The sequence below is a fragment of the Drosophila ficusphila genome, unplaced genomic scaffold (assembly GCF_018152265.1).
Source record: "Drosophila ficusphila isolate 14025-0441.05 unplaced genomic scaffold, ASM1815226v1 contig_412, whole genome shotgun sequence".
Classification (NCBI taxonomy): Eukaryota; Metazoa; Arthropoda; class Insecta; order Diptera; family Drosophilidae; genus Drosophila; species Drosophila ficusphila.
The window spans coordinates 1,729,549-1,754,115 of NW_025064326.1; the positions used below are offsets into that span (position 1 = coordinate 1,729,549).

At 41.5% G+C, this 24,567-nt stretch overlaps 1 protein-coding gene across 1 annotated transcript in view; it reads left to right on the plus strand.

The window, feature by feature from the left end:
• Positions 1-1,732: 1,732 nt before the first annotated feature.
• The window catches only part of LOC108092384 (cGMP-dependent protein kinase, isozyme 2 forms cD4/T1/T3A/T3B), a 30,498-nt gene continuing 7,663 nt past the window's right edge, over positions 1,733-24,567 (plus strand). Inside the window, 5 exon segments of the mRNA XM_017191940.2 lie at positions 1,733-1,806; positions 3,011-3,289; positions 12,369-12,802; positions 12,805-13,979; positions 18,683-18,849. Of these exon segments, the coding sequence (XP_017047429.2) occupies positions 12,416-12,802; positions 12,805-13,979; positions 18,683-18,849 (1,729 nt within the window). The 5' untranslated portion in view covers positions 1,733-1,806; positions 3,011-3,289; positions 12,369-12,415.

The following is a 24,567-nucleotide window of genomic DNA, read 5'->3' on the forward strand; positions in this document are numbered from 1 at the left end:
ACAAGAGTGTGGGAAAAAGAGAAAGCCAGACCAGCAAACACAACGGTAGGGAAAAACAAAAATGCCGACGCAAAGCCAAAAACAACAACAAGGACCCAAAAGGGGGAGCCAGAGAGAAAGGAGAGAGAGAGAGAGAATGCGAGAAATGAAATGCTGATGCGAAGATTTAATAAATGAAATTGGTGTGTGATTAAAAACACAAAAACCAAACGAAATCCATCTAATCAACTTTTGCTGCCGCCTCAGTTTTCCTCTTCTTTCGCCTCCCCCTTTTCTCCACCCTCTTTCTTCTTTTGTTGCCATCTTTCTCTTTCGGCCGGCGACGTCGACTGCGGCAGCGACAGAGGGGCAAAAGTGGGTGGCAAACAATAAGAGGGGGTGGGAAAATACTGGGGGTGGGTGCTCTTGAGATGAACCGCCTCCTTAGGGGAAATTTGGGAACCAAGATTCTTGGTCGTTGCATCTCTGCGAATTTGGGTACATTCTTTGTTCGAAATCAGTGAAATGTTTCATTGATTTTTAAATAAAAACATCTTGGTCTAATTCTTCGAATATTGTTTATAAAAAAATTATTTAATATTAATAAAACAATCATATTGCATAAAACTTAAGTTTAAATTGTTTTTAATACAAACAGAGAAAAGAAGAACAAAAAAATTTCTTTTTTTTGGAAATTATATTTCATATTAATAAAATAAATTAATTTCTTAAAATATGCCATTAAATATATGGAGTTCTTAAAATGTAAAAGTCTCTGGAATTTCCCAGTATTAAATTTACCATGTAGTTGTATGCTTTCGTTAGGCTCCGCCCCTTTTGTCACCATAAAATGGCTGGAATTCGATGAGAGTGCATATAAAGACTACGTCACGCCCCCTTGTAAAACGCACTGCTTCGACTGCTTGCATAAAATATACTGGAAAATGTAGGGAATGAAACGGAAACACTGCTTATTTACACCGCTTTCGACAATAACAATTGGCGCTAAAAACTCGCAGAGTAGTTTCAAAACTAACCGCACGGCTGAATAATCCGAAACGGCGCTCTAGTCAATTAGTTCCAAGAGTGCCCTACATCACGAAGTGATAAACCGTTTTTCATTTGAAATAACTATTTTCAAGTGTTTACCGTAGGTGAACCAAAACTGGATATCTGACTTAGAAAATTGTAGTCCGATCTTAAAGATACAAAAGTTTTAATTATATTGGGAAAAAAAATTACACTAAAAGATTTTTATTTTGGGATGATGAATGTTTGACCTCTTGTTAAATCAAAGTTTATACCACTTAAACTTAAGTGTACTTTCAACTACTGTAAAAATAATCCTTTAATGACAGTTTATAATACGAGGCTTATCTTGACCCACTTGGAAAGATGACAGCATACACAAATCCACTGTGATTAATAGAATCGATTTGTTCCGCCTGATCATCGGAAAATTGATTCAGTTGGTGTTTTAAGATGTACAAAAGAAATAAAGAAGACACCGAGACTTGAAGCACCAGTTATCCACCTTAAGAATGCTTATATAATGGCTTTATTTAAGTGCAAGTCTTTTATAGGGATAAATGCCTGTACATGCAAAAGCAACCTGCTGCTGATTACGGTTTTTTTCCGTGGGGCTCTCTCTCTTTTGCTCTCCCGTTCTCCCGCTTTTTTTTGCAGATCTCCCTCTCTTGGCGATTTGGAGCTCCACAGACTTTGTCCGCTGCGCCGTTCGCTCAGATTGCTTTCCACTCTCGCGGGCTCCACATCAACGTTTGGCGTTTTTTCAACGACGGGTCTAGTGTGTGTGCGTGCCACTCGGTTAGTTGTTGTTGCTTTCGGCTAGTCGTACGATCTAGCGTTTGTGCTCAATTCTGAATTCTAGAAACAACAACAACGAGCGATTTTCCATATGTGCAACTATTTGCCTTAGAAAGTAATTAAAGCAAAGGCAACGGTTAAAGTTGACTGAATGTCGGGAAAACGCGAAACGTGAATGCAGTTTTAGTGAAATGCATTAAAAAAAGTGGGGGAAAAGACCGAAGAGAGGTGGAGCTGGCTCTCTCTGTCTCTCTCTCTCTTAGTTTGTGATTCAAAGTGGAAAATTAATAAATTAAAGTGCAGCCTGCAATTAAATGCATGGAAAATCACTTGTTTGTTGCTTCATCTCGTTCGCGCCTTGGCATGACGCATTGTTTTGGCAGATTTTCCCTGAAAACGAAACGGGACATTGTCCAAGACAATTTCCCTGCATTTCTCAACTCTCTCTTTCTCTCTTCGAAGTGCATTTCTTTTTGCGTCTCATTTCCTTTTTTCGCCGTTCTGCTTTTGCGCTTTTCTTTGATACATTTCCTAAGAGGCCCACTTGTTCCAAACTCATCCTCTTCTGTGGTTCTGTTACTCCTTTATTTTGTTATAGTGGCCTCATATAATTTTTTCCAATTTGTGCGCGTTGCCGCCTTCGCTTTTTTATATTTTTTTCCGCCGCTTCTATTTTTAGCAACAAGTTTCGCTGTTGTTGTTGCTGCCGCTCAAGTTAACTAAGCTACGCTGGCAGAAACAACAACAAGACAAACTATGTGGAGCGGGAGAGCACGTTAAAAACAAGAGAGAGAGAGAAATACAGTGGAGCTTCGAGCAGTGGGGATCCGATGACCACTTATTTGATAACGTTAAAACATTTGGTGTCCATAAAAGTATGCTGCAAGCATTGGTTTAGCAACGAAATCCTACGCCAGAGCCTCCTGGAACATAACGATCAAAAAAAAAAAAACTTGATTCAATGTTTACTTTATTAATTTCAAATTTATAAGAAAATAACAGAAGGATTACTTTCATAGCTTGAACGGATCCCCACTGTACTTGACTCAGGTGATAACAATAACAGCGATGAGGGATTGGATCGCTCTCCTCTCTTGGGGACTTTCTCTCTCCTCATCTGCCCCCGCTCCTCGGCCCCTCCTTCATTTCCCAATCTTTCGTGTTCTGCGGCAAAGCATTTAAATTTTAGTGACCAATTTCATAGAAACACAAGTGAAAAGACTCGAGAAAACAAAAGTGCAGACTCTCTAAATTGATGACGAAGTTTCGTGTGCCGCCTGCATTTCATTTATATATATTTTTTCGGCCTTAATTCTGTGCTTCCTGTGAATTAACGAGGAAACCAAAGAGCGGCGATCAACAAGTGGAAACCGAGAAACTTTCTTCGCAAAAGCCGGCTGATCACAAAAGAGGAGCAAGAAAAAGAGAGCGATTCTCTCGGACTTTTTTCGACTCTGGAATTTCTTCACATTTCGTCCAACATGTAAGCCCCATTTTAATATGCAATTACTGTGCGCTGTTTGTTGAACAACAGCTTATTTATTATTGTTTATTTATGGATTTATGCCGCCTACGAACTTTGCGATTGCACAATCTTTTGGCCATTGAATAATTTTTTTTTGTTTTTTTTTCGCAATGGAGCCCTTAATTCAGAGGTAGAGGTAGAGCTGCCTCCTTTTTGTCCGTGCCCGGAATATTCAATGATTGCTCAGGGTCTTAGCCTAATTTTATACCCTATTCCAAAAGGGATACCGATCATAAAAAGATCTTATTTAGTATAAATAATAATTAATACAAAAATAATAATTATAATTAAAAAAATTCAATGATAAGTTTGATAATCCTGGACCAAATGGTCTAGGATGTGAAATAAACAATTTACTTTCTAACCAAACTCTTGACTTTTTACAAGGGCACTCGAAGGATAAGTCAGGGAAAATTTTCTTGCTCCCTATATTTCTTTGTTCCGATTTCATTGCGATTCCCTTAGCTTTACCATTATACAAACAGGGAACAAAGCTCAGTAGTTGTTTTAGTTATTGCTGTTCAGTTTTTTTCGCTTTGTTTGCTAGCTTATTTTTAGCATTTTGTCATAAAGTTTAACAAACAAACAAACCAACCAGGCAACAGTGAAAAATCGCTGACACTTTGCCATTAAAATGTGTTGTTGTTTTGTGATTTGTTTTCGATTGGTTTAAGGTGTGAGGGTGTGTAGACTTGGTTTTACAACTGCGCAGATTTCGGGCGTATAAATATGTACTGGCTAATTATAAGAAAGAGGGGTTCTTATCGGAACCAATTCTAGGAGTTTTTCGAAAGGGGAGAAATAAATTACAAGCTTTATTTGCTTGGCTTTGAAAGTTTTCACTTCGGAAAAATTAAGTCGCAATAGGCAATGGGACTCCAGGTTTAAAAGGTAATATATACTTATCATGGCTTTAAGTGATAAGTAGGTAAATTTAAAATTCCTCAATAATATCGTACTTCTCTATAATAATTTAGGTGATTTATGGAGCACTTGAAAGATATGTGTTGTATATCTTTATTACAGCTACAATTTTATACTATAAATTATAAATTTGTATATCTGGTAGTAAACAACAATTTCCATTTGTTTGCTTATCCAAAAAACCATTTGGCGAGTAATTCCGCCCATTTATAGCACGTAAAATAAACAGTTTGTCAAATTTTCGCATTATAGCGTTCTTTTCCCCCCGATCATTCGAATTCTTTATCCCCTCAACCATAATAAATTGAAATTTTTGCCGCCACATGATTTGGGAAGCTCTTCTTTCTGAAGGCGTGCTTCTTTTTCAGGTCGCATTTCGTGAAGAATACAACTTGAGTAAGTTGCATATCAAATTTATGCCAAGTTGACAAATTTTCAACAGTTAAATCGACAAAGAAAAACGCCACGCCAATCAATTTGCGAAAAAATTAACACCAATTTGATTTTTCATCAATGAAACTTGTTTGTTTATACAGAGAGATCGCAGTAAAGCCATACTCTTACTAAAGAGAAATCGATTCAACTACTCTTTGGAAAGAATTCTTAATTTTCTCTTCTGCTATTCGTGATCTTGAAATCAGCTGTTCGTGACAAGTTTTGAATTATGTTAATTATGTTAAACTTATGTTTAATCTAAGAGATATTTCATTAATTTTTTAAATTATTTTTTCGATATTTTTTAAATTTGTGAATAAAATATTTGACTGTGTCACCGCTAATTGCAAAAAGCTTTCAGCTCGTAAGCTTTATTCAATACTTCAAGCTTTTACTGTTCAAATTTTTTGATATCGTAACGGTTCAATAAATAAATAGAAATAAGTTTCTCAAAGTCTTTATAACTAAAGTTGTGTTTTTGAATAAGCACTCAAGAATATTGTGGGAATGTTAGTTAAAAAAAATTCCTTTAAATTATATTTTACAACCAATTAATTAATGTTTTTATTAATGATCAGTTTAACTAAGAAAGAACCATAATTTCATCTACGGGCGGATGTTGTCAAGAGTCAACTGTTGCTGCTATGTTGCCGCCCAAATAACCTTTCCTTACCGATTGCACCAATTAAATAAAATATATATAATTATTGCCTACGCTCACTAGCGTCTCTCATGACGCCTTATCAATGGCGTCAATGTCACCAAATACAAACAAAATCGAGAGACTACAAAGACTCATATCGCCGCAATCTAATAAAAGTAAACGCAGGCAACTAAATGGATCCCAGGGGTGGGGGAAGTTTGTAGTGGAGTGCGGAAAAGTTTAGTTTCTAATAAATAATGGGTTAACTTGGTTATCGTTTTTATAATAAAAGAACTTAATATTTTTTTTAGTGATTATAATATTAGAACAATCTGTGTATTAATTTTTATTTTATGTATTGCCTACAAAATGTTTTGCAATTTATCGCAAATTCCTGGACAATTTTATGACTTATCAAAGTTGTATAGTTTTTGTTCAGTGGTTGGAAATCTTCCACCCCACTTTTGTTACGGTTTCCAATTGAATTAACATGTAAACAATTTAATAATGTTTTGATTTTTGCTTAAATCACGTCCCACGCCAAATGATTGTTGCATGCTCGGCTCTATTTCCTCGCCACACTTTGCCCGCTCGCAATCCGTCTGCGCCGAGTTGATAATATTTCCAGTTCGGTTTTGTTTACAGGCCCCGTAATATTGTTTGTAATAAATAAATCAGTTTCCCTAAACGTTTTCCGCTGCAATCACGCGCAAGTAGCGGGCAACAGGCTTTTGTAATTATGACATAAAAAGAGAATAATCTGGCTATGTCGAAATTGGCATGAGCTACAGGACATGATTTATGAAGTGATCCGCACTAAATCATCCATTGAGTGCCGCCTCGCGAGTTTGGGCAAGGTTTACGATAAATTGCCTCGGGTTGTCAACACTGCGTATGCGTAATATTTTGTTGGGGCATGCAAATTAAGAATGGCTTGAAGTGTTCGAAAAGTGTGCTGAAGAGGAGCTTGGTTTAGCAGAATTTATTGCGAGTGAGTCAGATCCCCTTGGGTAACCAACATTGCACAGCGTACACCTGGCGTATACGTGATATATTTCTGAAGTGGAACTTAGGTGCGGAAATAAAAGTATTTTGCTTTTCTCATAATAAATAGTGTGTTTTTGAGCCGCTGGTGCCGCCCCCCATTATGTTGTCAACTGCATATCCTTTAAATTACCTGCGAAGTTAAGCTATCCCAACCGCCCAGGGCGGTTCATGAATATGCAAGTAGGGGATCTGAGGAAACTCCAGAGCCGGTTAATGCTGCGTGAGCCTGGAAGTAAATACTTTCGATACGTATACTAGGCGGTGTGGTTATTTGTTTTTTTTTGCCCCGAAACGCTTTTCATTCTAGCATGCCAGCCAGCAATTAGATCGCTGCCAGTGCAATTTTGCGTCTGTGTGTGTGCGTGTGTGTGTGCTACTATTATTTTATTTAAACGATCGGCAGGCCAACGCACGAATCAGAGACGAGGCGTGGACATATTGATATGAATTCATATATAGTTTTGCCGTTCGCTCGCTCGTGTGCGTGCACTCAACTGGTTTCAGCCAAATTCCGAGTTTAATTTAAGCGACCGACAGCCGCAAACGGGCGACAGGCAAACGCTTCTGGGGTTTGGGCCCACTTCGATAACCGACGTCGACGTCGACGTCGCCCCGCCGTCAGTCAACTACTATCGATAGGCTTACGATCTTACGATCGTTGCTTCCCAACACTCACACTCGCCGCGGAAAACAGTTCTCGAGCGCCGCTCAATCGGTCAACACGAATGTCGCTGAATCGCAAGCGCCAAACTCCGCTGGCCCTCTTCGCTTAACTCTGTGAATTACAAAATACAAAACACCACAGCGCGCCAGACCAACGGCTTCGACTAATTAAACAGCGGATCGGAATTTTAACGTTGATCGGGTGTGCTTGTGCGTTTGTTACACTTTGTTTTGGCTCATTAAAAGTGCAAATTGCCTACGAGAATTTTGCCAGCCTCTCAAAGGTAAAGCAGGCGATTTCCTTATACGACTCCTTTTTTCGCATCGCTCCCAGGCGGGCAATTTTCCTTACCGAGACTGTTGGTGTGAGTGTGTGGCGATGTTTTAATTAATGCCGGAGAAAAGGAAAAGAAGTTGGAGAAGAGTTGCTCCTGAAGACAGTCATGTGACAGGCGACCACTCTTCAGTTCTCGAAGTGACCACCAGGCACCCGATTAATAAAGCTACACTAATAAAAATTTTCAATATTCATCATACTAATGATCGTGATAAGTTAAACAAAAACTATCAAACTGGACTCTGAAGATTCAGTAAAAAATGAACAGAAGGAGAAATATCAAAGCTCCTTTAAAACAAGTTCTAATAACTAGTGGTGTTTTCTCTCAGTGCTATTCAGTGTCTTCAGTAGCCAGCAACTGTCATAACGATTGGTAAAGGGGGTTTGAAGAGGGGACGTGAAAAGTGAAGAGGCACTTGATGTGGGGTCCAGAATCCAGAATTCTATTCATGGTCGTCGAGTGAGTTTCCTCCGAGGAAAATAGGAGCAATGAACAAAAAAGCGTGACGGTTGATTAGCTGGTTTGATCATCGTTAGGATCATTAAGGAATGCTTTAACAACTCTATATTAAAGAGGGGTTTGAATAAAGATGTTGGCTCTGGCAACACTCATTACTGACCATATGTATGAGTTGGTTGCGATTGCATGTCAGCTCTCCATTGGAAGAGGATTCCATTCTGCAGTCGAACGTATTCACCATTAATCCCCAACTAATTTGGACTTGTTGTTTTTCGCTTTTCACACACTGCAATCTCTTGTCATTATTTATCCATTTTTCATCGGATTACTATATGACTGGCAAAAGTCTCAAGTAATTTGAGTGGCTCGTGAGTAAAAAAGGTTTGATTAGAACTTGTTTGATCACAAGCGGCGGTTCTTTTAAGTTGGTCTTTTTTTGGAAGAACTTTTATGGTCTTATAATTGTGCTATGCTTTGGAGAAACTGGAATTATCAGTCGCATATGTAAACAAACTGTTTTGACTGTATGACTAAATGGGTTTCGTGATTAAGGGAATGTGGTTTCTTATATGTAATCTAATGGCATTCCAAGTTTATTTATAAATAACAACTGCCAGCGAATAAATTCATTACTTTGATTTAAAGTGCCTATCTTGGTTTTAAGGCTGTCCACTTACAGCTTAGTGGTACTTAAAATTCCTCCTTGTTTCCAAGTTTTCGCAACTGAAAGTAAATCCCAAGTAATTCCTACGGCAACCCTTCCACAACCTTCGGTGAGTCACCCCAAAATGGGACCAATTCCGAACTGGAATCGCAGTCCCGCTGTGCGAGGGTTTTAATTGATCGAACGTGCGTTTCATGCCAAACGATCCGCTGGCATTACGACAATGTTCGCCATACAAAACGATGTAGGTATCCGCATCCGTAGATAGAGCTCACTTAATGCCCACTAACCGCCTAAATCGAGCCACTAGTCTGGCCGTATCTGAATGTCTTTCGAGTGTTATCAGGCGATCAATTGCCTTCGGCATGGCGATCGATCAACGGACGTGTCGCCGGGACTAATGAACATTTGTAAGACAAAAATAAACGATAAACCAACAAAACGGCAGAACTGAAAACTGAAAACTAGCCGCAAATCGCACAGCATTTATTTACACACGATCCTCGGCATTGGCTCCATTTCGAGGGGACTTAAATCACTTGCTGTGATAACATTTGTTCGCAGGGGGTCTCGGGTCAGTCTAAAAACACACTTCTTGAGGAATTTACGACCTAAACTCACGATTCAAGTTGAATTTTTATTGCGCTCTTATTGATTGTTTGTGCAACGTTTAAAAGTCGAAAACTGAAATTGAAAATAACTCAAATAATTGCACGCCAGCAGCGGAAAAGGCGTAAATGGAATCGAATGAAGTGAAATGGAATAAATTCCCCCGGGGAATCAATTTATATGTGATCGTGTGTCTAGAAATCCGGAGAATTCTTGTTTCAATTTGGCGCTGCTTCTGTGAGTTTGTTTGTTCGCTTTTTATGTTTTGAGGAAGCGCCGGGCACTCGCCAGTAATTGAAACCTATAATTATAGCGGTCTGGAGCACACATATGTATTCAGAAGACGGCGTTCCCAAATACGGTCGACATAACTCTCAATTGATGTCTCAATTCGAGGGAAAGATCGGCATTGGCCTGACTAACCGCTTAATTATGTTCAAATGATTCGAATGCGGCGCATTTTTGGCATGCTTATTAAGTTGATGTTGCTATTTGTTGCCATTTGCTGCCGGTGTTTAACATGCTGTCTCTGCCTGTCACTCTGTCTTCTCTTTCCCTGACTGACAGCCGGGACATTCACAACATTTGCTGGGGATCTCCTGATGATCGTAAATGTCACTTTTGATTAGCCAGCGACAACGATGATCGCCATTTAGGAAGCGGGTTGAAGAAAAACGATTTACATTTCGATCATTGGAATTGACTTTGATGGATCGCAGAATTCAAGGATTCAGGCAATTAAATCGGATTCAATCCAAACTGCATTGGTATTTCGTACCACTTACTCCGCCTTCCAAAGAGTTAAATGGAATTCACTTAACTCAACACCTTAACAGCAGCCAAATATCTCGAAGATCTCTCCTCCTGCAAAAATATCAGTAGATCCCGATCTATGCAAATTTGTGGGCGAACAGCTTTAATTGTCGGGTGCTCACAACCAGTATCGCTATCTGCGATCTGCGATCATAATGACACACTAATTGCAGATAGGATCGTGAGTCGTCGGGTTTAGCTTTTCCAGTCACGGCGAACCGCGAACTTCCCTATATGGCCAGCGATACGATGCGAAGACCTCCCAATAATTACTCATTAAATGCAGGCAGTATGTTTATATTCGACTCGGATTCGGCCTGTTATCAAAAGGCATGAATGAACCCGCGATGGCGATGTTAATACCCTCCACCCAAACCGAGTTGACATTTGAAAGATTTCGAGTTTCGCGCTGTCGTTTAATAAATGTTTTCATAACACTAATTAAAATTAAACGAGAACCTGTTGGCCAGAGTTGCCACCATAACGAGGCGAGCGGAATCATTTAAATTACAATAAAAGCATAAAATCGCTTAAAATATTACGTATACGCCTCGGAAGAAACCCAGTCTGTCCGTCTGTCCATTGCTTATTTATGCGCCCGAGATGGAAACAAATTGCAATCGTAATTGCGCTTAAGTGGCCCAAAAGCTGCCTCCGATCACGAGCGGCGAATTCATTGAAAACCCATGGAGCAGACAGCAGACAGCCACAAAATATGTGGGGAAGTACAAAGATGATTTTGAGTGGCCCGTCAATTGTGTTGGTTCTATAAATAAAATACCCACAGACAATTCCTTCCTCAATTGTCTCAATTCGTTGTGTCAGTTTTTCACTATTTCGGTGTGGAATTGGGAATTGCATTTAGCATTTAGCGAATTTGCGGGTAATTACGGATCGGTAATTGCCCGCACTTTGGGGGCATCCGTCCGCAGCTACAACCTCCAATCTCCCACCTACCACCTCCCACCGCCCTCTCAATGTCGATTGGCATTGTTTATGGAGTGGCGCGTATAAATAGCACGGCATACGAATCGCACATTAATCGGGTGTGCGATCATTAACATGCAAATGCCTTTCAAAGCGATCGCTTTCGTTGTAATCGAAGTCAAGAGTCTTGCGAATTCGCAGACTCAATTGGATGAGCCCAGAATCAAGGTGGCTCAAGCTACTTGAACAAACGATCGCCGATGTGCGGGAACTATCTTGATCGACGGGTTTCCAAACGGATCTGTTTTTATTTTTGTGACGCCTTTTTGTGCCAAACATATTAAGCGATTAATCGTTGTTATACGTATCTCAAAAATATTTAAATTTTGATGTTTCCAATTTGTCTTCTTATTCTGAAGAGTATACTTAACATATTTATGTGCTCGCAGTTTAAGCAAATGTTAGTTCCCAAATGATTTATTTTATTGACAAATAAATATAGCATTTTTGAAGATATCATAAATTAAAGGTACGCGCAAAATAAATGTGATTCCGTATATATATCTTTGTCTAACAACTGAGCTTTTTAGATTCCGAAAAGTGTTTATTTTGGTTTGCAGGTTGATCTTGTTTAACAGCTTTTTAATTTTTGGTCATGCTCGACCGCAAAGTAATTTGGGTAACCGCTCTTTCCCACTCCAGTGGCAAGTGATCATCCCACTCGCGAATTTCGGCTGCTTTTTCCATGTTCCCCGGCGATCGCACATAAAGTGGAAACCGAAACCGAAACCCGCCACACTTGTTTATAGGGTTCTGTGCGCTTTGTTTATAAGTTGGCCAGGCCATGTTTAACTTTGGCTGGATTTATTTTTAGCCCCGCTCATGCCACTTGAATTATTGTCTAAACGTGTCCGAGAACAATGGCAAAGCCAACACAAACAGCAAATACGAAACACAAACTACAAAAACAGTGTGCCAGCTTGCGTTTTCGCTGTTTGAAATTCTTTCACCCGCGTTGACAATTTGTCGGCTGTCTTATCTTGAAGGGCTTAAGGCGTGTCGCCCCCCAAAAAAGAAAAAAACCAGCGGAGGCATTGTCAACTTGTCCGACGAGTTGTGTATCCAGGGGAAATGATAACCGATTTTCGGTATTTGATAATGTGATAATTATTGCGAGCCATCGGAATTTCTGGGAAAAAAACTTCATAAAGCATTTAATATTTATTGGGTTTCTTATATTGGAATTGATTGCATTTATATCCAAAGAAGTATATTTGTAATATTTTTTCGAGTGCAAAAGCTTGCTTGTCTCTGAGCAGAATTTCCCTGCGTAAATTGTCCATTCAACAATCGAATTAAGCCATCGATCGTAAATCAGTTCAGTTCAGCTGATTAGCCGGCGATTAGATTCCATAACAACCTGATTGGCACTCTTCCCCCAAGTGATTCATGTTTACAATGTTACTAAAATATAGGAACTATAATGTATTCTAATGTTTTTATTTACTTTCGCAGGGCTCCTTACGTTCGGGTGGCGGCGGTTGATCAGGAAAGCCGCCTGGATGCGTTTCTGCTTTGATCGGCTGTGCTTCGCAACCAAGCGGCCAGCCCAAAACTCCGGTAGCAATGCACCACCAGCAAACTGCACCACCAGTAACCACAATTCCAGCAGCAGCGAGGCGCCTCCAGCGGACGTAGCCAGTGCCTCCAAGCCGAGCGATCCGCCCGTCAGCGAGTTCTTCTACGCCGAGTACCAGAAGCTGCAGCCGGCGATAATCAATCGCGACTGGGATCGGGATCGCGAGCGGGAGAGGGAGAGGGAGCGGGACAGAGATACGCGGACCGAGGCCAAGCCGCCGGACATAGAACCCCAGCGACAGCCACAGCCCCAGCCAGCGGGGCCACAGACCCAGCAGACGCACCAGCAGATAGAGAGCCAGAAAGAGAGAGAGACAGAGAAAGAGACAGGGGGGAGATAGCGATAGAGAGGGCTCCTCCGGCGGAGAGAGAGCAGCAGCAGCAGAAGCAACGGTACCGGAGGCACAGCAGTGCCGAAGATCGCAATCTGAACACGAGGAGACCCGACCCGAATTCGAATTCTACGGAGGTGGTGCGAAAAGCGGCCAGCATGCAGCAGGAGCCGAACGCCAACTATCAGTTCCCAAACGACTTGGGGCTGGTGAGCATCGTCAACAACAACGCCACCGCCAGTGGACAGAACCTCGGCGGCAACCCCAACAACAACAATAACAATAATAATCTTGTGGGTGGCATTGTGACCTTGCCGACGGCTGGCGGTGTAATTGGCCTGGAGCACACGGCATCGGGCTTGCGGCTGATCCCCGCCCCGCCGACCCACTCGGAGGTGCTGACCCACACGCTGATCTACGGGACGCCTCCCTCCGGAGCGCAGCAGCTGCACCAGGACCCGCGGAGCCTGCTGCACCAGCAGGAGCTGCAGCTGCAGCAGCGCTACCAGCAGTTGCAGCAGCTCCAGGCGCAGACGCAGGGCCTCTATACCAGCCAGGGCAGCCCGGTGCTCTACCACCAGCCGCCCAGCCAGCCGGTGGCCATTCCCGGCGCCAGCTGCCCCTCCCCCTCGCCCACGCAGCTGCAGCCGCCCACCTCGCTGAGCCTCCAGCAGCAGATGCAGGGCCTCCGGATCTCGGGCTGCCCGCCCGGAGGCGGGGGCGGATCGGCCACGCCCTCCCCAGTGGGAATGGTGGATCCCGGCAGCATGATCGTGGGCAACTACGTGGCCGCCTCGCCGCAGGAGGAGCGTTTCATCCAGATCATCCAGGCCAAGGAGCTCAAGATCCAGGAGATGCAGCGCGCCCTCCAGTTCAAGGACAACGAGATCGCGGAGCTCAAGTCGCACCTGGACAAGTTCCAGAGCGTCTTCCCCTTCAGCCGGAGCAGCGCGGCGGGCTGTGCGGGCACGGGCGGCGCATCCGGTGGAGCGGGAGGCGGAGGAGCCAGCGGGCCCAGCACCGCCACCGGAGCCACCCGGAAGTCCGGCCAGAACTTCCAGCGGCAGAGGGCGCTGGGCATCTCCGCGGAGCCGCAGAGCGAGTCCTCCCTGCTCCTGGAGCACGTCAGCTTCCCCAAATACGACAAGGATGAGCGGTGAGTTGTGGGGAATATTTAACAAATCATTGGGAATTATGATTCTTAAATATGGGAATGATCTTCGATCACTATTTATTATGAATTATTTGAGTAACAAATTTGTCTGTGTGGGTTTTGAAAATAATAATAATAATTTTACAAAACGTTTTTTATAAACCAGATAAAACATATAGCCAGTCAGTAATAATTAATGATTCATTTCCCTTTAGATGTGTCTTATTTTTTTAATTACGTGTTTGCTATATAATCATTTGGTACTCTCGAAAATATTCTTTATGTACCTATGTATTCTAACTATTAAGATGTTTATACTAATATTTGACTGATCAAAAGAACACAATATTTATAAAAATGGGTAGACTATAGTTATAGGAAAAAAATCATCACACTTTGGCTTTCCTTTCCCGTTTCGCCCGAGTAGAATCAGTTGAACCTAATCGCTTTGTCAGATTAGCCCTGCATTATGGCGATCTGGGGTATACGGATGTCCAGAATCTATAGGCCACTCTATAGGCTATATACTCGCGGTGATAACGATCGGGATCGGCGTCACTGCGCCGATTTTAATCAAATATTGGGAGCAGCGCCCTGTCGCCTGTCGTCGATTGCTTGTGTCGCCTGCCACAAATGCGTTTATTGAAATTGAGTTGGGCTGACAGGCGCTGCACCACCACCACCACCCCCTCAGCCACCCGCCCGGTGGCCTTGGGCAGTGTCAGTACTCGGATGTGAAAATCTGCTTCGATATATTCGCATAAGCCACATATATGAATCGCGGCCCACGGAAAGACTGCCAATTGGCAGCGAACTCACGCTACATTGCGTCACATTCGCTTCTTTCTCAGGGGGATTTTTTAAGACACTTTTTCGTATTTTTTGGATCATGCAGAATTCGATGCAGTCCCGCCGGCAAATAAATAATTAAGAGGGCATAAAATTAAATCTGTGATATTGCGTGGGCGGATCTGTCGGCTCAGCGCTTTTCGCACTTTTGCCGCCTCTGGAAGTCGTTGCTCTTGGCCAGCTTTCCCCACTTTGTCTGCTGAGAAACATAAGAAAACATAAATATTTGTTCTTCCACTGGTGGCGATGTTTCCTGAATGCTTTTCAATAAAACGCCGGTCATGTGCGATCGCAGATCATTTAAATGGCGACACGCGCTGTCGAGAAATTCTCTACTCATTTTAATTGGGTTTTATAGTCAATAACTTAGTTTTATTGTTGTTTTGCGTGATATCAGGATGATCCATTTTTAATGCTGGGAAATGCCTTTCGAAATAATTTTCACGATTTCTGTATTGTTGAGGGTGAGCCAAAAACATTTATTTACATTATTATTGCCGTTCGCGTAAACAAACAAACGCCTACTTCCGAAAAGTATTTTTTATTCGAGTGGAAAACTTTCGGGTAAAATTAGCCAAACATTTGGGGGTTCTTCTAAAAATAACAATCGCTTTCGCTTTTGTCGTAATAAAAATAAAGAATTATTTGGAGTTCAAGGCTACATAATTTTAAAATATGCTTGGCAATCCAAAAATAATAAAGATTACAATTTAAAATAAAATAGTGTAATTGGTAAAATTGTTGGCATATAAACTGTGCGTTCGCCGTAGTATTTATTATCTCTATGTCAAAATTAAATCGATGTACGTTTATTATTCATATTTATTAAGATTTTGCGCATACACCTGGTGAAGTTTAATCTGAATGCGTATCAAGCGCTAAGTAATGCGGCAAATTTGTTTAAATCGGCCATTTTTATGACCCCAAGCTGTTGACACAATCACAAAAAATCGCTGGCAAATACGCGAAATTCAATTGCGATTCAAACATTTTAATGGTTGGCGACTATGACCGAATGAAGGGGGCGGTCGGTGGGTTTCTGAGTCTGAATTTTGGATTTCGGAGCCGGCCAATTGAGGTCCATTTTATCTCTGACCAAAATCTGTGCCGACGGCGACGCTTGTGTGTGCAACAGGACATTTTTTGACACTTGCATGGCATAAATCAAAAGCGCCGTAGGCCTCCAGCTCGCTATATACAGATATATATGCGTGAAGTCTATGGGATCGGGACTGAGAACTGGGACCGAGGTTGGTCGCAGTACTTTTGTGGCCATTTGCACCACGCAACTGTCGCCTTTTGGCTTTCAGCGGGCCATCTAATAAATAATGCCACAAAATTGTGCGAAATTGGCTGCGCAGTGGAGTTTCTCAAAGGGTGGTGTCATGCGGTGAGGGGACTGTTCAGAACTTGCTACATGTTGCACATACATGTGTCCACGGTCATGATGACAAAGCAACAGGGTTTTTTTTTTCCTAAAAAACATGTGGGTCAGACTGTAAATGCATAATTAGAGTTGTACAATATATTGTTGCTAGATAAATTTTAAGTGTGTGAAAAAAGTGGAAATATCATATCTTTTAGTTTTAATTAAAAGCAATTTGAGAAACTGATGTGTGGCATTATCCACTTTTGAACGGTAGCTTACTATCGCACATTATTTAATTTGTTTGACAACATCAAATTGGTGTGCAATTTTTCATTTCACTTAGCCAAACTCTTGGGTGAGTCTCCTCCCCTTCGGCGTTCATTGCCTTGATTGCCATCTCGCAGACTGCAAGCCAACTCACACATGGCCAACGATTGAGCCAAAGACCAAGCCCCACCCAAAATAGTCCACTTCGCGGTTGGTTGTCGCTTCCAATGGCGCCGACTTCTATGCGCAATTTCCATTTTCGATTCCCCGGCCGGGGAGCCAGTCCGCTTTTATTGTCAACTGCTCTTAGCCGCCAAGTGTTTACACTTTCAATTCGGCCTGCCAGTTTTGTCTGTCGCAAAGCGAACGCACCCGCAACTGATCGACGACCGGGGATCTGGGAGATCTCTCTGGGGACAGGCTCCGAGTATCTGCTAAGGTGCAGCCAATTTCGTTCCGTGCCTTGGCACACATTTCGGATTCAATTTACGCACAAATATAGCCATTTGAATGGTTATAGCTTCCGACAACTGCAACGCTCGAGCGATCCGGCCCGTAGGTCTAATTGAAGCCATTAATTGTTTTGGCTCGCAGCGAATGTGGCACCACTGGCACCGGTGGCACCGCTGGCACCACTTGCACCGCCGCCATTGTGGCACGCATGTGCGTGGTGTGGCAGCCAAGGAAAATGTTAATTTAGGCATATAAAAAAGAGCTCCGCTGGCAAAACCCCACGGGGCAAACACCGCGGAGCGACCCACCACCTCCGGCTACTCGTCTACACTGCACACAATTTCTTAAAAGCTGGAAATATTTCAAAAACAAAAATTATAAGGGATATTCTGTCGAATTATTAACTTTATTATTTACCAGAATTTTAATTTCCATAAAAAACCCTTCTTTGTATAAATTTGGAGCTAAATTGTTGTAAAATATTCATACTTTTTTTCAGAGTGTTTCTTACTCCTTCTTCTTTACTTTTAACTCTATTAAAAGAACTCGTTTCGGTTTGTGGGCCGCTGAAATCTAATACTTTACTATGTCAAAAAACTATCCATGTTATTAAAAAATAGTCGCTTCCTAGACCCACTAGTCGTGACCAGGGTTTCGATTAGAAACAAGTCGCTTTTTTTAATAAATTTGACTATTTTTTATTAAGCTTTAATTGTGAGTGTTGTGTGGTGTAGCCGAAAACCCGCAAGATACATGAGTACCCGCCAAACGGGCGACACAGGTGTTGGAGTCTGGTCGAAGTTGTCGGTTTCGGCCAAATGTCCTCACTCCATACTCCATGCTCCATACTCCACTGAGCCGAGCCAACTCATCACCACATTTTGGGGCAATCAGGTAGCTGCAGGTTTCTCCAAACTCATATTCGAGCCGAGCTCAGATCGCTGCCAAAAACGAGGCTTACAAATTGGCCCCCAACCCCATTGACGACAGCCTGAGCAACGCCTTCGTGATTAAGTCGACCATTGGGCACGAATCGGTGGGACCATTTTGTCGGGGTGGGCTTGAACCACATTTTTTTAGTTATTTTGACATTAAAAATAAAAACCCTACAATTTTTTCAAAGCATTTTTTCCTTTACGTAAAAGAATACATTTACAGTTTTCCAGTTTAATATACCAAAGTTTGGTATATTGGCGTTTTAAAACTTTCCAGTATTTTAAATCACACTGAATGTTGGCCACACTTTTTGACCGGCTTTAATTAATCACCGCAGCTCAGCTCTGGCTTCCAATTTTTCCGATCCACCGCTTCTATTCCCATTACTGTTTCTCTGGCCCGGGCCAGTTGTCAAGTTCGCTGACAGATAAAGTCATTTGACATTTACAGGCATTGCCGACATGGCATAGCATGGCATGGTCCATGGACACGGGTATGGATACGGATCCCCACTCCCCCGAAATAACCGATCCGAACCCCACACCCAAAAACGAAGCGTACAATTTTCAAATTTGTATTAATTTCATATCGGTCGATTGCGCGCATGCCAACATCCATCGATACTGGGTTGCAAAAAAGAGAATTAAAATGCCGCCAAATTTTGGTGGCACAACTTGTTGCAAGGCTTGTAAGCCAAACTGGCCGACCAGATAAAACGATTTATATGTGTCAGTCGGAAAATTAATTGGACTATTGCCTTTGCTCATTTCATTGGCAGTCTCTTGCCATTTTTAATATCGACAGCTAATTGAATTTTTATATCGCTTTGCAGCTCCCGTGAACTTATCAAGGCTGCCATATTGGATAATGACTTCATGAAGAATCTGGATCTGACGCAGATCCGCGAGATCGTCGACTGCATGTATCCGGTTAAGTACCCGGCCAAGAATCTGATCATCAAGGAGGGCGATGTCGGCAGCATTGTGTATGTCATGGAAGGTGAGTTGAAAGATTATGTATCTATAGGATAGCTTATAATTTAGTAAGGTTATCATCTAGTTTTTAAGGTGAATACAAGAGGGAGTTGGTTTATGGTTTCGATACATACAGTTCAGCGAGGTTTTCAGATACTATTGCATTTCATCTTGTAGATTCAGCCACAAAGTATGCTATAAAATGTGTGTAAACTAAAACCAAAATTGTGTAAAATGCATCCATATTTGGTATCTAAATGATAATTGGATTAAAGTGAATAATTATGCAAAATTTCAATGAGTCATAAGATTTTAAAGGTGATAAGCTATAGTGAGTAAGTCGAGCACGTAAAGTTCTTTTCAAGTTCTTGAAGAGGTTGAACATTTCTTAACCTTAAAGATTTTAATGTATGTAGATCCGATTAAAAATCTGTGAAATTTGGAAAGGATAATCTATGCAATTCATATTAAAGCTTTGTCTTTTTCAAATCTGCACAATAATTAAGGTAATGACATTTAAATATGTAAATTATGTTCATTCATGTGCTATTACTTTTGCCTTGAAATTCGCCCACATGATTTTCTCTTTTCCCTTATTTTTTCCTATCCCTTCTTATAACCTCCTATATCTGTTCACCTTGCCCCGCCAAGATCGTGCAACTAGTTGCCGCAGATAAGCACCTACTCCTCCAGTTCGCCCAGCTGCACGTGTGTTTTTGGCCAGATGTGAAATACCTGAGCATTGGGCAGGGATTGGAACTTGGTCTTAAGTGTACAGTGAGGGGGTTTCAGGGGGAGTGTGTCACACCCACGCCGCTGAAAGAAGAGAAGTTCAGAGTCTCGCCTTGCAGCGAAATGTCAGCGGGCGACTGTCGACTGCCGACTGAAAAGAAACAATGCCCAAGCGGGTTTTCCTTTCAATTTTCGCTTAGCATTTTGTTTAATAGTTTTTTGCACGTTTTTCTGCGTCTGTCTTGCGCCCATTTTATTTCTGGGTGTGCTCCGGGCCTTTAGACTCGGGTTTCGTGGCTAATTGTTGCCTTAAATATTTGCTCGAACTGGGCTCGGTTTCGCTTGGGTTCTGTGTGTGTGCCTTTCGTGTTAATTTAGTCGCCGACTTAATTTACGTACTAACATTAGCATTTAAGTCGCAACCAGACGGATGGAAGCGATTGTGGCTCGTATAAATAAAATAACAATGATTAAATCAACAGCCGAATTATGCATTCCGCAAGTGGCAAGATGAATTGGAAGAGGATGCTTCCTCAATCTTGCAACATCGTCGTCATGGGATTTTCGCTTCCTTAACCTGAAGCACCAATGTCCGCTACTCGAAACCGATGAACAGATGTCACGGCATCTGTCCATATATCATATAGTCTCGCACATATGATACTCCAAAGAGAGAAAATCAGAGAGAAATCTGCAGTTGACGAGAAATCCCCATCCGCAGATGTTCATGGTTTCGGCCTTGCTGATTATCCCGATGCCCTGAAAATGCACTCGAAACTGTATACATATAGTATAAATACCACTAAGTAAATATTTTTCAGATAGAAAACCTACTGATTATACTGTCTTATCTCGGGCTATGCGTCTGATTTGTTTTGAAACTCGTGCTGATTACCGAATTGAAGTGAATTTTTGTTATGTTTCGATTTTTAGAGCTATCTATGAGGTCACTGGACTTGAGGATCTAAAAATATTTTTGCATGTTCATTGTTCCATTTATGAATTGTTACGTTTTCCAGATGATAACGTTTCTGTCTATATTTTGCTTTGGGTAGCGAATTGGCCTGTCAGTTTGGACCAAACCAGTTCACCGGCTTGCCACTCGTAGCTACACTGACAGAATTAATCTAATAAAAAAAGGTCCAGCGGAATAAAAAAAATTATATTTGTTTTTGAAGCAAAACTTTTCTGGAATCAATTTCAAAAAATTTCCCATTAATAGTTTTCAAGATGCATCCTGTTGTGATTTTTGAGCTCTTAACTAATCGCTACACTTTTTCCTGCGTGCAGCACTTGTTTTTGCTCAGCTCTCTGCCTGTGTGATTGTGTGGGTGCATTGTTTTCTCTCTCACCTTACACACGCACACGAGTATCCCCTGATTTGTGGCGCTCTCGCCCACAAACAAAACAGCTGCTGCACTGTCTCTCCCCCACATTCAATCTTGTGGAGACATAGCGCTCGCTCGCTCTTTCTCCGCTCTTAAGCGATCGCTCGCTCGGAATGAGTAATACCCTGTGTTTCGGATCCCCGATCTTCGGACAATTCGTCATTCGTCCGGCAGACATTGAAGCGATAAAACGTGTGAGGCGCATGCGCGCTCGGCTGCGAAAACTGCACCTGGATTCGATTTGATTTGCCTTACCTGCCAGAATAACAGAAACCCAAACTCCCTCTTCGTGTCTCGTTATTTCTGCGGGTAGTTTGTCGAGATTTCTGTGCGCCGAGTTTACGGTTTTATTTCGTTTTCGCCATAAGCAATCGGCAGGGAAATAATAATAAAGCCCACATACCCGGCAATTACAATGCCGCTCACACATGCCTTCGCGCTATTTCCACAATGCTTACATAAATAGCTCTAGTTGCTGTTCTAAATAACAAGTAAACAAACCGCATAATTTTCCCATCGCGGCTGTAATTATGCTAAAAGAGATCGGAAAACGGTGGTGTTAATTTCTTTGAACTGCGCGTAATTCTTGGAATTCAGTGGATTAAAAGTGAAAGTGAATTGTTTAAATACTTGCATTACGGAAAAACTGAACACTGAACGCCCACAGAGAGTGAGGAGAAACAGAGACAAATGTGCGGAGAACGAGACACCGAAACGGAGAATTGACTTGGATTTGCTCTTTTTCTCGAATTGAACGTAAAGATCACTTGAAGAATTCCGGTTTGTGGTTTTCCTTTGCAGCTGTTGTTGTTGCTGTTTCTGCTGTTGTTGCTGTTGCTGTTGCTGTTTTATTGCTGTTACTGCTCCGTTGATTTGTATTTGTATTATGTCTCGGTCATTGGTCCGAAAAAAACGAAATAAAAACGGCAAAAATGGTGTAGAAATACAGATATTATATTGTAGAGCCAAACCGCATAATGCCAAATGTCGCTACTCCGATTTGATCGTGCAAGAATGTGAGAACACAAATCGTACAGGGAATCTGATACGAAAGAAATTCACTTGAAGTGCGGAAGAATGTTAAAATTAAATTAGACATGGCCAGAAGTATGAAACAAAACCCCAAACTTAGAAATCGTGTGAAATCGCAGGCAAAGACTTATAAAAAGATAATGATCATCGCGAGGGAGACAGAGCCAGAGCCAGAAAGAAGCATCTGTGCTAATGTCATGCCCTGGAACCGGGTCTCCACCTGTCATTTGACTTCTTTTGTCATTTCCCAACAATCCCAACTCGGTGGATAGTTAGCCGGGGAATCAGACTCTAACTCGGGCCAAGACCGGTCGGAACTCGGCGATTCCGCGGTCTCTGGGGGCTCGGAACCGGGGGGGCACTCTCACTTTTAAGTAACCCAACGAGTTTTGCATTCGCCTTTTGACATGCCAAATGAACTGGCTTCGCTTGGGCGCTCCAAAAAGATTGAGTAATGGACGAAAAGTGGAAAATGATAGGCAGATCACAAGATCATTGGGAAATTTGGGGCTGAATGGCTCGAAATTATAGTGTTCCGGGGCGGTTTCTAGTTAATATCGCACAAGTGGAACGATTTGGGCGGCTACTTAATGTTGTGTTTCCATTGATTCGGAAAATATGGATGCAGTTTCTATTTGATATCAAGCATGTGGAACCAATTGGGTAGCTACATTTTTGTTTATTTTGTGGTTTATACAATTATGTGTTTCCTTGTTGAAATTTTTATAGACTTTTGAACGCTTGGTTTTCATATTGGTTGCCTGCATTCTTTCCCAAAGAGCAGACTTAATTAATCAATTATATCGATGCCCAAAAGCTATTTAAAGTTGATTAATCGAAAGTTAATGATGCAAGGCCACTAACCAACAACTTTTTGTTATGGAAGCTTGCTAAAATGTGTTTTTCCACGTAAATAAGACTTTTGAAAGTGCCAGTTCGTGATTCCATGGGACATTCCCCGATGGTTTTTAATCTAATCAGTAACTTGAGCTCAGATTCCAATAGCAATCAGAGCAGAGAACCTTATGGCTCAGTTCAGAATCTCGTTTTACAGCTTTATCGCTGTTTTCAATTAATATTCGCAAAGCAAAGAGAGACCGGAGATCGCCGGAATAGGGTTCTATAAAATTGATTCTCGATCTTGCTTGACTACAATCTAAACTGTGTACACAAAAGATCTTTCTTCCCTTCCGATCGCCTCTCCCCCGTTCATCCAGTTTTCATAACTTTCTCATAAACGACTTTCATTAGCATAGACAAACAAAAGAAACGCAGCCTGGTCTTCGGACATAAATATTTATTATGATGATTTGCCAGCCAGTGTGTGTGCCAAAATGCGGTCATGTCGGCGGAGGCAGAAATAATCCACGACGAGTGACTAAGCCATTGGCTTTTGGTTTTCGCCTTGCCTTAATTGTCAGTCAAAAGGGCGGTCCGAAAAAATAAACCAAGTTTGTGTGTATAATTACGAGCTGTCATGCAAAACCGAAACTGACTTGGACTCGGACTCGATCTGAATCCGAATCCGAGTCTGAATCCACTGCCCTTGGCCCACAAGCCAAAGTCTGTGACTAACTTCGCCTTAATCGAGGCTTCCAAAACCCAAAACCCCGTCTCTGGAGATCCGTTAATTTCTATAAATAGCAGTTTCAGAAAAACGAGGTGCTTAAGGGGTTATATACCTTTTTGAGCGAAAAAAATGAGGGAACTTTGGATTTTTTTTCAGGTGTGTAGCAATTATTTTATGATACTGAGGTTATTATTTATTGATAGTACATGTTTTTATAGACACAACAAACGTTTGTTCTCAAAAAAATATAAATAACTTTCGAAGTTATGGCAATTCTCTCATAACCCTTTTTTTGTTATAGCGGCTTGCGGTGACCACGATGGAAGTCCAGCGGGTCAACTTAAATCAATAAACCAAAAAATTTTTATTAGTTTAGTATTATTTCTAGTTCGTCATTGAATTACTTCAAGAATATTTGGTTTTTTCTGCATACAGTAACAATTTTTTCAAAAAATTGATTTTTCGAGCTCTAAAAATTTTATTAAAAATTTCTTAACTGCAAAATCGAAATTGCCGCAGAAAAACTGATTCAATGGCGAACTCGGCACAATCATTACGAATGTTTTAAAAAAAAATTGAAGAAGATCGATCAAATAGTTCTTGTGCAATCGCGGTCACAGCAAATGCACTTTTGGAAAAAAACGACTTTGAGATAATCGCATTCAAAGTTTTACGTTGCGTTACAAAGAGTGACGAACCGCGCCTCAAAACGCTGTTTTCCTATTGAACTATTATTCGGATCTCTTCAAAAATTTGGGAAAATGTTCTCTAGGGGATATACTTTAGGATTCAGCTAAAAAAAATTTTTCGTTTTTTTGAAAAAAAAAAGGTATATAACCCCTTAAACATACGAGCTAAAAACTAAACAAGTTTGGTGAATATTATTTTGATGCGAAAAGATAATCGTACAGCTAAGTATACACATTATGCTGAATATCAAAAGATTAACAATAGTTGACTACAACTTTAACTGCTTTTTCCCATGAACATGAATAACTTCGAGTGAAAATTGATATTTTCC